Source organism: Pelophylax lessonae, assembly GCF_965119305.1.
Source record: "Pelophylax lessonae genome assembly, chromosome: 8".
Lineage (NCBI taxonomy): Eukaryota > Metazoa > Chordata > Amphibia > Anura > Ranidae > Pelophylax > Pelophylax lessonae.
Window position 1 is genome coordinate 269,968,896 of NC_138775.1, and position 14,608 is coordinate 269,983,503.

At 43.4% G+C, this 14,608-nt stretch overlaps 1 protein-coding gene across 1 annotated transcript in view; it reads left to right on the forward strand.

The window, feature by feature from the left end:
* Positions 1-13,238, forward strand: part of LOC309561670 (uncharacterized protein) — a gene marked incomplete at both ends in the record, with an annotated part of 13,719 nt that extends 481 nt beyond the window's left edge. The window contains 5 exons of the mRNA XM_082265660.1: positions 2,407-2,597; positions 4,718-4,809; positions 11,336-11,537; positions 12,317-13,006; positions 13,098-13,238. Of these exons, the coding sequence (XP_082121786.1) occupies positions 2,407-2,597; positions 4,718-4,809; positions 11,336-11,537; positions 12,317-13,006; positions 13,098-13,238 (1,316 nt within the window). The remainder of the gene's footprint in view (positions 1-2,406; positions 2,598-4,717; positions 4,810-11,335; positions 11,538-12,316; positions 13,007-13,097) is intronic.
* Between the last annotated feature and the right edge of the window lie 1,370 nt (positions 13,239-14,608).

Sequence of the window (14,608 nt, forward strand, 5' to 3'; positions counted from 1 at the left end):
AATAGAGATTTATTTTGGTGGTATTTGATCACCTTTGCGATTTTTTTTTTTTTTTTTGCACTATAAACAAGAAAAGAGCGACAATTCTGAAAAAAAATATATTTTTCACTTTCTGCTATATACAAACACAATTTTTGGGGAAAAAAATTCACTTTTTTAAATAAAAAAATAAGAAAAAAGTAAAGTTAGCCCAAGTTTTTATAATGTGAAAGATAATGTTATGCCAAGTAAATAGATACCCAACATGTCATGCTTCAAAACTGCGCACGCTTGGGGAGTGGCGACAAGCATTGGTACTTAAAAATCCCCATCGGTGACATTTTAAACATTTCTACAGGTTACCAGTTTAGAGTTACAGAGGAGGTCTAGGGCTCCAATTATTGCTCTCGCTCTAACGATCGCGGCAATACCTCACATGTGTGGTTTGAACGCCGTTTACATCTATGGGCGCGACTTGCGTATGCGCTTGCTTCTGCGCGTCAGCTAACAGGGATGGGACAATTTAATGTCTTTTTTTCCTATTTATTTTATCTTTTATTTTTTATTTTTACACTGTTTTTTTTTATTTTTTTATTTTGATCACTTTTATTCCTATTACAAGGAATGTAAACATCCCTTGTAATAGAAATAAGCATGACAGGACCCCTTTAATGTGAGATCTGGGATCAAAAAGACCTCCGATCTCACATCTACACTAAAAAAGAAAAAAAGTCATTTATTTTCATCTTGGAAAAAAAATGGGCTCTTTAAATCGGTTGCTAGGAAGCGACGTATGATGTCGCTCCGGTCCTCCAAGGCCATAGAGTCAAGTGAGGACCATCTTGCCCTCACTCGACTTCCTGCCTGAGGGGACAGCAGATCAAATCATTTTCCCCACCACCGATGGGTCCGGTAAGCAGGGAAAAGGACCGGGAAGCGGTGGGAGGGAAGGGGGCACCTCTCCCGTCACCCATAAGGGTGATCCCGCGGAGAATCTGCCGCTGGGACCACCCTTATGTCAAAGCTGACTGCCCGCAGTTTCAAAAAATACCGGGGTTATGGCAGCAGATATGTAACGTCGTAAAACTGCGGCGGCGGTCCAGAAGTGGGTAACTGATACATTTGCAGGACAACTTGTTCTGTCGATAAACAACAGACTTACTGGCCGGTTCACCAGGTGAAAATAAAGGAAAGCCTAAAGAAAGAAAACGAATGCAGCTATCACATCTACTAATGAGTAAGCTGCAATATAATAAATGTTTGCTTTTGGGTTAAATAGAACTTTCATATATACTAATAAAAGAGACATTATGAATATCTATATAAACCAATAATAGGAACACCATACATAAATATTCCTACTACATTCGTCTCTCTCAGCCAAAAGAAACATATCAGCGGAATGTCAGGCTGGTGTAAGACCCCCATAGTGGGTGGCTGGTCTCCTGTCTGATTTCAGGGATGACATATGACACATTTTCTGAACAATACTGCCAGTTCAAAAAGCCCTTCCTTTTCACTTAAAATATATTTGCCATTTTTCTCAGCTGGTCTGCCACACTGCACAGCCAGGCAGGTGACAGCAACTTCTTGTTGCAGTTTTACAACTTCCTTTGTGACCCGCCCACTCATTTTCAGTGGCGGTTGGTGCTCCATGGGCCTGGGGGGGGGCAGCAGACGGACCACACCAGCCCGCACACCATACCCCCTCCCCCGGGTCGCCGGCTCACTCCCCATGTGGAGGGCAGGCAGCGGCAGCTTCCCCTCAGTCTCCTGCATTTCCTCCCTCCTCCTCCTCCTCCTTGGCCAATGGCATGGCTTCTCCTTTCGGCCAATCGGGAAACGGGTCTCAGGATTCTGATTGGCCAGGAGGAGGATCCGTGTAACAATAGCGAATATTCATTCGCTATTGTCACACAACTGGGTGGGCTCAGGGCGCAGTGCTCTGCGCCCCGAGCCCACCTTTTTTTGAAGCCTATTAGAGACTCTGGCTCTAATCACGTGCTTCAAAAAAAAAAAAACCTCATTGGAATCCATGCGTCCAGCGCCCTGCATGTAGATTAGGGGGCCAGACGCATGGATAGGAGGGGCGGCACCCCTGCGCCCCCACTGGACGGGCCGCCACTGCTCATTTTACTATAAAAGTCCATCACCACATCATTGAAAATACTTGTTGCCCGGCTTCTTGACTCACTGACTAGTAGAAAGCATCACAGGTAGTGGGTTGGGATAAGTGTCAGGCAACCAGCAGTTTTATATAAAGACCAACAATGGCTGTCCCTGTGTCCCTGTCATAATGGGTTTAGTTCTTGTCCCTGGCACTGCAGTTTTGAACTTTTCTCTCTATAACTTGATGTTCTACAATGAAAAATCTATTAAAAGTAGATGTAGTTGCTAAATCTGATTCCTTTTTTTTTTTTATTGCAGATGTATACGGTACTTACCGCAGAGTCAGCTCACACGGCAGGCCTGCCCCAGTGAGCGAGACTGAAGGTGAAATCCACACCGAGACTCCACCAAGATGTTACCGCCGGTCCCCTAGCACTAGGGAGATCATCCCAATAACATTGGATGGCTTCAGATTCCATTGCACTCTCGGAGAGGGAGGTTTCGGAAAGGTAAGTGGTCAGATCTTTTCTCTGATTTAAAATATTTAGGTAGAATGGGGAAGGATTTGAACCCCTGTCTGGCCTTATCACTATCCAGGACTACATTAGAGAGATTTCCCCTCACTTCCTGTCCTGCTGACAACGGTTTCACAAGACAGGAAGTGATGTAAAATCTGCATAAAGGACACAGACAGAAATCCCCTCACCCTAAGTATTTTGATTTCTGTCTGTGTGGCTGTTGCAGAGATAAATGTAGCACCCTCCTAGGTAGGTGATAATTAGAGAGTATAGTTTTTGGCTCTGTCTGCCTATCAGAAGAGCAGCAGGCAAATCTATTTTGCTTCCTGTCTAGCAGAGAGCAGGATCTGTGAGTTAGGTCTGCTCAGTGTGCTCAGTATGTGATTCATTGGGTCTAGAGAGTGTTTCACACTAGACCAATTGGGAGGCATGTTGGACAGTGGGAGGAAACCGCACCAATGGGTACATAAGCTTTGATACAGTCCTGGTGATTGGCAGAGACTGGCTGTCTCTGTGCATTTTGGAATCCTGTATAAAAGCCAGGAGCACATGTGCTGTGGGGTCTTTGGCTGGTGAGTCCTGGAGGGAGGGTGGCGGCTGCCTCCTTCCCTGTAGCAGTGGCACATGGCATCAGGAGGTCGTCCTTAGGGCCAGAGGAACGGAGCTGAACCCAGAGGTCCAGGAAAGCTGACTGAGGGGGAGACACTGGAGACCGTAGAAAAACAGTACCGTGAGTACAGGGGATTGTGTCAAGAGGCCTGACCTGAGGGGGGCCACCCCGGAGTAGGATAGTCAGAGAACGGGTGTCAGTGGTCGAGAAAGAGGATGCTAGGAAAGTCTCCTGAAGAGAATTTAGTTAATCATTCATCTGGATAGAAACTTAACCCCAAATTCACCTAAGTGGCAGGGAGAATCAACAACCTGGCTGTATTGAGAATTAGAAGTCCTCCATCTTGTGAATAGTTTATTTGGAGTACCCCACAATTCTATTCTCCCATCCCTATTTAAAATAAAACACCAAAAACAACTACATATCCCTGGACTAATCATTGACTGAGCCAAGAAGTAAAGTGTTAAATTGTGAATGCCAATATTGTGAACGGTAACCCAGGAGGACCCGAAAGTGTAATATCCAGCAGTCCTCAAGGGGGCAGTGCTACATAAACATACACTTAAAAGCCCAATTCTTTCCATTTCATTCAGATGAATCAGTTCCAGGTGCATTAAAAAACACAAAAGGTGATCATAAATAATAATAGCAGCTAATACCAAAGTGGAAAAACCTGTTCATTGCCAGCATGTTATAGAGTGGGGCGCTGGCTCTCTCTTGGGAAGCAGTGGTCTCTCTACAGTGGTTCGACATGCCCCCTGATGAGTCAGAGCTACAGCTCTCCAATCAGCAAAGTTCATGTTCCATGCTGATTGGAGAGCTCTGGGCTCTGATTCAGAATGGGACATGTCCACTGCTTCTGGGGTAGAGGCCAGGGGGGGGGGCAAAGGACAGGCTTTTCTATTCAGGTTGTTGCAGCTTTTTATTTAAAACAATCTATAAGACTTGTATTGTACATATTTGATTTTGATGCATCTGAAATGTATTTAGCTGTTTTCAACTCAATCTTCACTCAGGCGTCTAACTTTATATAACATAGAAAGAATCAGGGTGGTGAAGAACAACAGCTTCTTCATGAAGGATTGAGTAGTGAAATGGGATGATCTCACCTTTCTTGGTGGATTCTTTATTGAGGTATATCTCAGTGCACCAGGATGAGTGAGACTTCAGCCAAGGGTGAGAGAAGGTCCCGGAATTTCAGCTGTTTCACCGGTGTAGACCCCTGTAGTGAATAATAGGCCATTATGGTGATTCTACCATTATTGGTGACCCATAAATAAAGTATTAAATGTGAATAAACTTCTCTGATCGTCAACTAAAATTTACTCTCCCTCTGTTCCCTTCAGGTGGTTTTAGCATCACACACCTCCAGTGATCAACCGCTGGCTCTCAAAATTATGATCAAGAAGAAGAGAGACTACAAAGAAACCCTCAACGAGAGCCACATTATGAAGGAAGTTCAATAATTTCTAAAACCTGGATCTTTCTTTCTTCTTTACAGGATCTTGTATTCTTTATCATGGAATACCTGAGTGGTGGAGACCTGCAGAACTTCTTCGTAGAGAGGGCCCCAGTAGATATTGTGACAACAAGGTAAGGCAATGGGGTATTATGATAATAGGGATGGGGTAGAATATAGTACTTAACATAGATCACATCAAGGCATAGACTTTTCCTAGATACAAGATAGATGATACAATAGGGTATCACAATAATAGAGAGTAGACTGTCTGACTTTCAGTACATCTGTCCTTCCAAAGATCTACCTATACATGTACAATCACACACTGAACAGACATCCCAGGCACTGGACATAATTCATTTTCTACTGAGACTAATTCCAGACAATCTATTTTACCCGGAGAGTAATCTATCACGATGTGTCTACAGATGTCATCACGATGTGTCTACAGTTGTCACCGAGGGGGAGATTTACTAAAACCGCAACAGTAACTTCAGCATGTTCAGTTAAGCTTTGGCAAAAAAACCTAGAAGCTGGTTACTGTGCTGCACCACATTTTGTGTACACCAGTTTTAATAAATCTCCCCCAGTGTGTCCATATAGATACTGTTATAATCCATTCAACCATTATTGGCCAGTTCATCATCCAGTGGAAGCTTCCAACCCTTCATCTGATTGCGCAATCTCTAACCTATCGCTTCTCAGATTTCTAAGCAAATAGATCGTATGGAGGTCTGCCAATGAATCAATTTGATTTCCATCTAACGGGTTCTTGTACAATGTCATTTTTGATAACGTTTTGTCTGTAAATGTAAAACTTTTTTTGTAGTATTTCATGGAGCAGTAGCGGCTGGTGCTAAAAAAATTTTTTTTTTGGGGGGGGGGCGCAAACAGAAAAATGTAATAGGCATTGCTTCGCGGCAAAAAAACACGGTAAAAAATTGCGTGACTTTGAGGTCACACAAGAGTGAAAGGGGCCTTCAGTAATCAAGGTACACTGCCTTTAAAAAGTATTCAGTCACCCCTTGAAATAATCCACATTTTGTCATGTTAACTTACAACCAAAAACGTAAATGTATTTTATGTGATAGACCGACACATAATTGTGAAGTGGAAGCAAAATGATAAATGGCTGATTCCGGGCAGTGTCCCCCCCCCCCCCCCCCATACTGATCCTGGTCAGATCCCAGTGTACTCCCCCCATTGAGGGTACAGTAGTAAGGGAGATAATGCATATGGAGATGAGGGATGTGTAGATATGGGGGAGGGGGGTTTGTGATTTATATGAAGATAAGGGAGTGCAGTAGGGGAAGTATGGAGATTGGAAGGGATATAGATATATATCACTAAGAGGTTAAGGAGTTATATATTGCAATGAGGGGGTGCAGTGAGGGGTAATGCATGGAGAGAGCAGTAAGACTAATGTATGACAATAGGTGGGGGAAAGAGCAGGGGTTAATGATGTACACAGATGGGGGGTGGTGCAATAAATGGTAATTCATGGAGATGGAGGTGAGTAAGGGGTTAATGTATAGAGATGTGCAGCAAAGGGTTAATGGTGCACACAGATGGAGGGGGGTGCAATATGTGGTAATTCATGGAGATGGAGGCGAGTAAGGGGTTAATGTATAGAGAGGTGCAGCAAAAGGTTAATGTTGTACACAGATGAAGGGGGTGCAATATGTGGTAATTCATGGATGTGGGGTGTGAGTAATGGGTTAATGCATAAAGGGGGGTTGCAGTATTGGGTTAACGTCAGGCGTGCACAGCCTATTGCATTAGGGTGTGCACCCCAAAGCTCAAACACACATGCTTGTGTACACACACACACACACACACACACACACACACACACACACTATTGTCAAAAGTATTGGGACGCCTGCCTTTACAAGCACATGAACTTTAATGGCATCCCAGTCTTAGTCCGTAGGGTTCAATATTGAGTTGGCCCACTCTTTGCAGCTACACCAGCATTAACTCTTCTGGGAAGGCTGTCCACAAGGTTTAGGAGTGTGTCTATGGGAATGTTTGACCATTCTTCCAGAAGCGTATTAGTGAGGTCAGGCACTTGATGTTGGACGAGAAGGCCTGGCTTGCAGTCTTTGCTCTAATTCATCCCAAAAGGGTTCTATCAGGTTACATAGTTTGTGAGGTTGAAAAAATACATCAGTCCATCCAGTTCAACCTATGATGTGTGTTTGCTGTTAACCGTACATTGTATACCCCTGTATGTTGTGGTCTTTAAGGTGCCCATCTAATAGTTTTTTGAAACGATCGATACTCCCTGCTGATACCACTGCTTGTGGAAGAGAAGTCCACATCCTTACTGCTCTGACAGTGAAGAACCCCTTACGTATTTTAAGGTTAAACCGTTTCTCCTCTAGTTTTAGTGAGTGGCCACGTGTCTTATTGTATTCCCTTTCTCTAAAAAGTTTGTTCCTTATGCTAGGGTCACCACCAGTACAGTATTTGTACTTTGATATCATATCCCCCCTCACTCGTCTCTTCTCCAGAGAGAATAAGTTCAGTGCTTGTAGTCTTTCCTCATAGCGGATGCCCTCCATTCCCCTAATTATTTTTGTTGCCCCTCTCTGGACTCTCTCCAGACCGGTGCCCAGAACTGGACAGCATTCTGCAGATGTGGCCGGTCCAGAGTCTTGTAGATTTGGAGAATAATCTCTTTATTTCTGGAGTGAATCCCCTTTTTTATACATGCCAGTATTCTGTTGGCTTTGCTTGCAGCGGCTTGGCATTGCATGCCACTGCCAAGCCTGTTGTCCACTAGTACCCCCAGGTCCTTTTCCATCCTAGACTCACCCAGAGGTTTCCCCCCAGTGAGTAGCTTGCTTTCATGTTTCTGATGCCCAAGTGCATTACTTTACATTTTTCAACATTAAACATCATCTGCCATGTAGTTGCCCACCCCATTATTTTGTTCAGGTCCGCTTGTAAGGTTTCCACATTCTGCATAGAAGATATTGGCATACTTAGTTTAGTATCATCCGCAAATACTGAGATTGTACTAGATATCCCCTCCTCTAGATCATTTATGAATAAATTAAACAGGATTGGTCCCAGGACAGAACCTTGGGGGACCCCACTTTCCACACCTGCCCAATCCGAGTACTCCCCATTTATCGCCACCCTCTGCACTCTTCCCCTGGAGCCAGTTCTCTATCCAGGTACTCACCCTATGGTCCATACCTACAATCCTTAGTTTGTACAGTAAGCGTTTGTGGGGAACGGTGTCAAATGCCTTTGCAAAGTCCAGATACACCACATCCACAGGCTTACCTTTATCTAGGTGGCAGCTCACTTCATCGTAGAAGGTTAATAGATTGGTTTGGCAAGAACGATTTTTCATGAATCCATGCTGATTACTACTAATAATACCGTTTTCATTACTAAAGTCTTGTATGTGGCCCCTTAACATCCCCTCCAAAATCTTGCAGACTACTGATGTTAGGCTGACTGGCCTATAGTTACCCGGGATATATCTCGGGCCTTTTTTAAATATTGGTACCACGTTGGCTTTTTTCCAATCAGCTGGCATCATACCCGTCTGTAGACTATCCTTAAAGATCAAGAATAATGGTCTGGCAATCACCTGGCTGAGCTCTTTAAGAACCCTCGGGTGCAAGCCATCCGGTCCCAGTGATTTATTTATGTTAAGTTTCTCTAGTTTAGTTCTAAGTCTATCCTCTGTTAGCCATGGGGGTATTTCCTGAGGTGTATTATTTAGTTTAACATTACAAGCTGGGTTAGTGTAGCCCCCCGATTCTTTTGTGAAGACTGAAGAGAAGAAATTATTTAACACTTCCGCCTTTTCTCTGTCCTCTGTGGCAAAATTTCCTTTGTCATCTTTTATGGGGCCAACATGTTCTGGCCTCGCTTTCTTACTGTTTATATACTTAAAGAATTTCTTGGGGTTCTTTTTACTCTCTTCCGCTATATGTCTCTCGTGTTCTATTTTAGCCGCCTTGATTTTGTCTTTACATTTCTTATTACACTCTTTGTAATGCTTGAATGCTGCCAATGACCCCTCAGCCTTGTATTTTTTGAAGGCCTTTTCTTTAGTATTAATATGCATTTTTATGTTGGAGTTTAGCCACCCAGGTTGAGGTCAGGACTCTGTGCAGGCCAGTCAAGTTCCTCCACCTCAAACTCGCTCATCCATGTCTTTATCGTCCTTGCTTTGGGCACTGGTCCAAATCATTTGGTGGAGGGGGAATTATAGTGTGGGGTGTTTTTCAGGGGTTGGGCTTGGCCCCTTAGGCGTCAGCATACCAAAACATTTTGGACAATTTCATGCTCCCAACTTTGAGGGAAGAGTTTGGGGATGACCCCTTCCTGTTCCAACATGACTGCACACCAGTGCATAAAGAAAGGTCCATAAAGACATAGACTTAGCATGGGTGGTGGAAAATTAACTTCAAGTGCAATAATTTACATTATAATAGTAACTAAAACATATAAAATTAGGTGTAAGAATCTAAAAAATAAAAATTTCTCTACTGGTGTGAACCTTCCAACTAAAAAGTTTTTGCACTAAAATTGTATGACAAATATCTGTAGAGGGGTTCCACCATCCCTGCTAAGTTTTGAAAAATATATATGCCTTATTTTCCTTTTGATGTGTATTACATGTGAAATCACATATCTCTGGAATTATTGCACTTGAAGTTAATCTGTATGGCAAATATCTATAAGAGGAGTTTCCACCTTCATGTTTATGTCTTGTTTTCAGTTTGATGCCTGTTTTATGTGCAGTTACATACTACAGAGACAGGCATTGTGGTAATGTTTAACTTTATTAAGATTTCCATACATAAGAGGGTTCCACCATTCGTGAGTTAGCGCTGCACATTTTTTTTTTGTAGTGTGGGAACACCTAACAGTGCTTAGCAGAAAGCTTTTTACTGACAGTTTTTTTATTTTACTAGTAATTTATTGTAAATAGTAGTGTGGTGATTACCTATTATACTAAAGATCGGCATGTGGCATTAATAAATATCAACAGATTTCAGCTGTGCCCAACCAGGCCAGCCCCCCCATGGACAATATGCCTGGTTACTGAGTTCATCTCCTCATCCCTGCACTCATGGGCGTCGATAGGCAGCACTGTTGGGCACTGAGTGGCAGCACTGATAGGAGGCACTGATAGGGACTGATAGGCAGCCCTGATTGGCACTGATTGGCAGCCCTGATTGGCACTGATTGGCACTGATGGGCACTGATGAGGCTGCACTGATGGGCACTGATTGGCAGCACTGATAGGTGGCACCAATTGGCAGCACTGATGAGTACTGATAGGCGGCACCGATAGGCAGCACTGATTGGCAGCATCGCTGGGCACTGATGGGTGTCACTGATGGGCACTGATGAGGCGGCACTGGTGGGCACTGATAGGTGGTACTGTTGGGCACTGAGGTGGCACTGGTGGCACTGATAGGTGGTACTGATGGGCACTGATGAGGCGGCACTGGTGGTCACTGATAGGCGGGACTGATAGGCACCACTTATGGACACTAACAGGGGAGAGGGGGAGTTTCACATTCAGCAGATAGTGAGGCTTTTCAGAGCCTGCTCAGTGTGTGTGACACTGTCAGGTAAGGTAACTGCTTGCAGGGAGAAAGACCAGCTGTCAAAACTCAGTGGTGATGTCGGAGGTAGGCAGGATAGAGCAGCTGTCAAACACCAGCCAATGATTGGGCTGCTCAAGAAAGGGGCAGAGCCACATAAACGAAGCAGCCGCCCAGACCCATCCCCTTGGCTGGTGTTTGATATCTGTTCGGTCCCGCCCACCCCCGACATCACCGCTGAGTTTTGACAGCTGGTCTTTCTCCCTGCAAGCAGTAACATTACCTGACAGTGTCAGACACACACTGAGCGGCTCTGACAAGCCTCACTATCTGCTGAATGTGAACCTACCTGCAGGCTACACACTACTTGGATGCAGCATTTCAGGGTCCAGCTTGGTGCTATGCTGCCAGGCTGGACCAATCACAAGACGGCAGACGGAGAGTGGGAGTGTTCTGGGCACATCGCTCTGCGCCCCGAGGACACTCTAAAAGGCCGCCAATCACCTTACAAGTAAAGAGGCACGTGATGCCAAAGCACCACCCCTCCCATAGCCGGCAATGTGTCCGGCGCCCCGCTACCATATTAAAGGTACACTTTTTTTTATGCTGATTTTTACACAGTGACTAGCCTTGGGGGGGGGGGCCTTCGCCCCTGCGCCCCCTATTGACCAGCCGCCACTGGGATGGAGAGAGGAAGCTTTTTTATTGCTTTCTGTTTTGGTCTTACATACACTTTAGGAGAGATTGTAAAATCACATTCAATCATATTTGGACACCTTTACTATCACAAAAAATTTGCAAAGCATATTTACTACAAATTAATTAACAATTTCAAATATCCTTATAAAACACTTCTATGTATACATTGTGCTATGATCTACCTTTTACTGATAATATTTTATTTCAACCTGATTTAGTTATTACATTCATACATGACAATGCCTGATAATTAAAAATAATTTAAATTAAAGCTTTGTGATAAATGATTTATTATTTTGTGGCCTAGATTACCATATAAAATGTTTATATAATATAATAACCTCATATATAATCTTTTCTATCTCTCCATCAGATTCCTCACTGCGGAGATCCTTTGTGGACTGCAGTTCCTTCATAAACGGGGGATTGTACACCGGGATCTCAAACCAGAAAACATTCTGCTGGATAGCGTCGGACATGTGAGAATCGCTGACTTTGGCTTATCAGCAACAGAGGTGCATGCATCCCGAACGCTGACTTCCAACCTCGGCACTCCACAATACATGGCACCAGAAGTGAGTATTGGATAATTTTGGTTTTCCTGTCTTCTTGTCAGTAATGTAAAACACTGTGCAATATATATGCAATGTGCAATGCATTCCAAAGTGCTCAGAATAAATGTGTAGACGTGTTTAGATTATTGCATATCAAAAACTGAAGAATTGTTGAGATAAATTAGATTAATTAAGTGCAAAGTGTTGTGACTTTTATGAAGTCACAACTGTTTGCACTTAATTAATCTAATTTATCTCAGCAATTCTTCAGTTTTTGAGATGCAATAATCGAAACATGTCTACACATTTATTGTGAGCACTTTGGAATGCATTGCACATTGCATATATATTGCACAGTGTTTTACAAAGCAATGGAATGATATGTGTGAATGTTTAATTAAGACATCTGGATACCTTATTTTGCACATTTATTTTATTCTATGCACTTTGGAAACCATTGCATATTTCACACATCCATTGCACGTCAGAAGCACTTTTTTGCACTTTTTCAACACTGTATCAACTTTATATATATTTAATTCATTGTATTTGAAATGTCTGTTTACTAAAGGGTAATAGAGCCTCACCATATACAACACTTAATTTAAGCACATACATAAAATGACGGCAAAATTACTATACATATAGAACTAGAGGGTAGGTGCTGTATTTCAATATTTTTATATTATTGTCAGTAAAACAATCAGTACTGACCATTCTACTCTTTTTAATATTTCCACAGATCTATAAGGAAGAGCCATATGGATTTGCCGTTGACTATTTCTCCCTGGGAGTTATAGTGTATGAGATGGCGATTGGAACTTACCCATTCAACAGCTCCGGATACAGACGATGATCCAGGCTGGGATTCAGATGACGATCCAGGCAATGATTCAGACGACGATCCAGGCAATGATTCAGACGACGATCCAGGCAATGATTCAGACGACGATACAGGCAATGAGTCAGACGACGATGCAGGCAATGAGTCAGACGACGATGCAGGCAATGAGTCAGACGACGACGCAGGCAATGAGTCAGACGACGATGCAGGCAATGATTCAGATGACGATGCAGGCAATGATTCAGACGACGATGCAGGCAATGATTCAGACGACGATGCAGGCAATGAGTCAGACGACGATGCAGGCAATGATTCAGATGACGATGCAGGCAATGATTCAGACGACGATGCAGGCAATGATTCAGACGACGATGCAGGCAATGATTCAGACGCGGATCCAGGCAATGATTCAGACACGGATCCAGGCAATGATTCAGACGTGGATCCAGGCAATGATTCAGACGACAATCCAGGCAATGATTCAGACGACAAGACAGGCAGTGATTCAGACGACAAGCCAGACAATGATTCAGATGCCTACACAGACATGGATTCGGAAGAGGTGTTGGCATACTACATCCTCAACCATTGTCCAACTTTCCCTGAGGATTTCGATATGGATCTCAAGGACCTCATAGGGGACAAAGTAAGTAAACTCCATCTGTAATCAGCAAAAAAAAAAAGCTATTTTATTACTTTGTACCATGGATAACCTAATTTTTTGTATATTTTTACAGCTCCTATGCAAATGCCCAGAAGGAAGAGAGATTCTTGTTAAAGATCTGCGAAGCCACCCATTTTTTAAGAGCGTAGACTGGAAGGAACTGGAGGCTGGAGAAGTAAGCCCGCCATTTACCATGAGCATAGTAAGTATATGAACCACACATAGGTCAATGGCAGAGCATTGTCCAATGTTCTGCTTTCTATATTCTCCCCCGTCATCTGAGTGTGTATAACCATTTCTAATAGAAAGGTCATCAATGTACATAATCTTCAGTAATAATGTTTCTTCTCTTCACAGTGCCCCCCAGACCTGACGACAGTGATGACAATGAAGGAAATCATAGATCCTGCCAAACTAAAACAGAAGCCCAAACTAAAAGCAAAGGACCAGAAGCTTTTTTTTGGATTCTCTTTCACCAGCAGCAGATGGGGAGAAATGGCAAGACCACAGGTGCCATCAGCTCCCCCTACAAACATTGCAAGACTTTAGATATTATTTTTTCTGAACTACGGAAAAGATGCAAAGCATGTGACCAGTCTGAAACCAAGAACATACTGAGGTTTGCCCCCCCCCTTCTTATCCACACGGGGAGGTTTCAGGCTGGTACTTTTATTTAGGTAAGTATTGAACTTCCTATAGGGGGAGGTTGGAGGCCAGTATTTCTATTCAGGCGTGTGTTGGACCAGCTATATGGGGAGGCTGGTCATTTTATTTAGGTGTGTGTTGGACTGGCTTTAAGGGGAGGTTGGAGGCCAGTAATTTGTTTGACGTGAGTTGCATTAGCTAAAAGAGGAGGTTAGAGGATGATACTTTTTCTCATTCAGGTGTTGGGCCAGCTATTGGGGGAGGTTAAAGCTGGTATTTTTTTAACCATGTATTGGACTGGCTATAGAGGGAGTTTGGAGGCCAGTATGTTTTTAGGTGTGTGTTGGATCTGCTATGGCTGGAGGCTGGTACTTTCATCTAGGCGTGTGTTGGACTGGCTTTAAGGGGAGGTTGGAGGCCAGTAATTTGTTTTTAGACATGTGTCGGATCAGCTATAGAATAGGTTGGAGGATAGTAATTCTTTTTTTTTCAGGCGTGTGCTGGACTGGCTTTAAGGGAAGGTTGGATGCCAGTATTTTTTAGGTGTGTCCTGAATCAGCTATAGGACTAGGTTGGATGCTGATTAGAGATGTGCCGGTTTTCAGTAATTCGATATATCGCGGTATTGCATACCACGGTATTGATATTGTGGTCATTTTTTAAATACCGTGTTTCTCTGCTCCTCAAGTCTTCCTTTTGAATTGATACTTTCAGTGAGCTGGATGACTTTCACTCACTCAACAGTTCACTCACTCAATAGAAACAGCTCTTGTAATATGATCCTAAAGTGAGAGAGCTTAGCTCCTCCCTGTAACCAATCAGACGGCTCCCAGCACACACACACATGCTTCTTCCAGGGCTCAGACACAGACAGAAACTGCCTAATACAAGCAAGTCTCTGCAGATAGAATAGGATGATAGATAGATAGAAAGAATAAG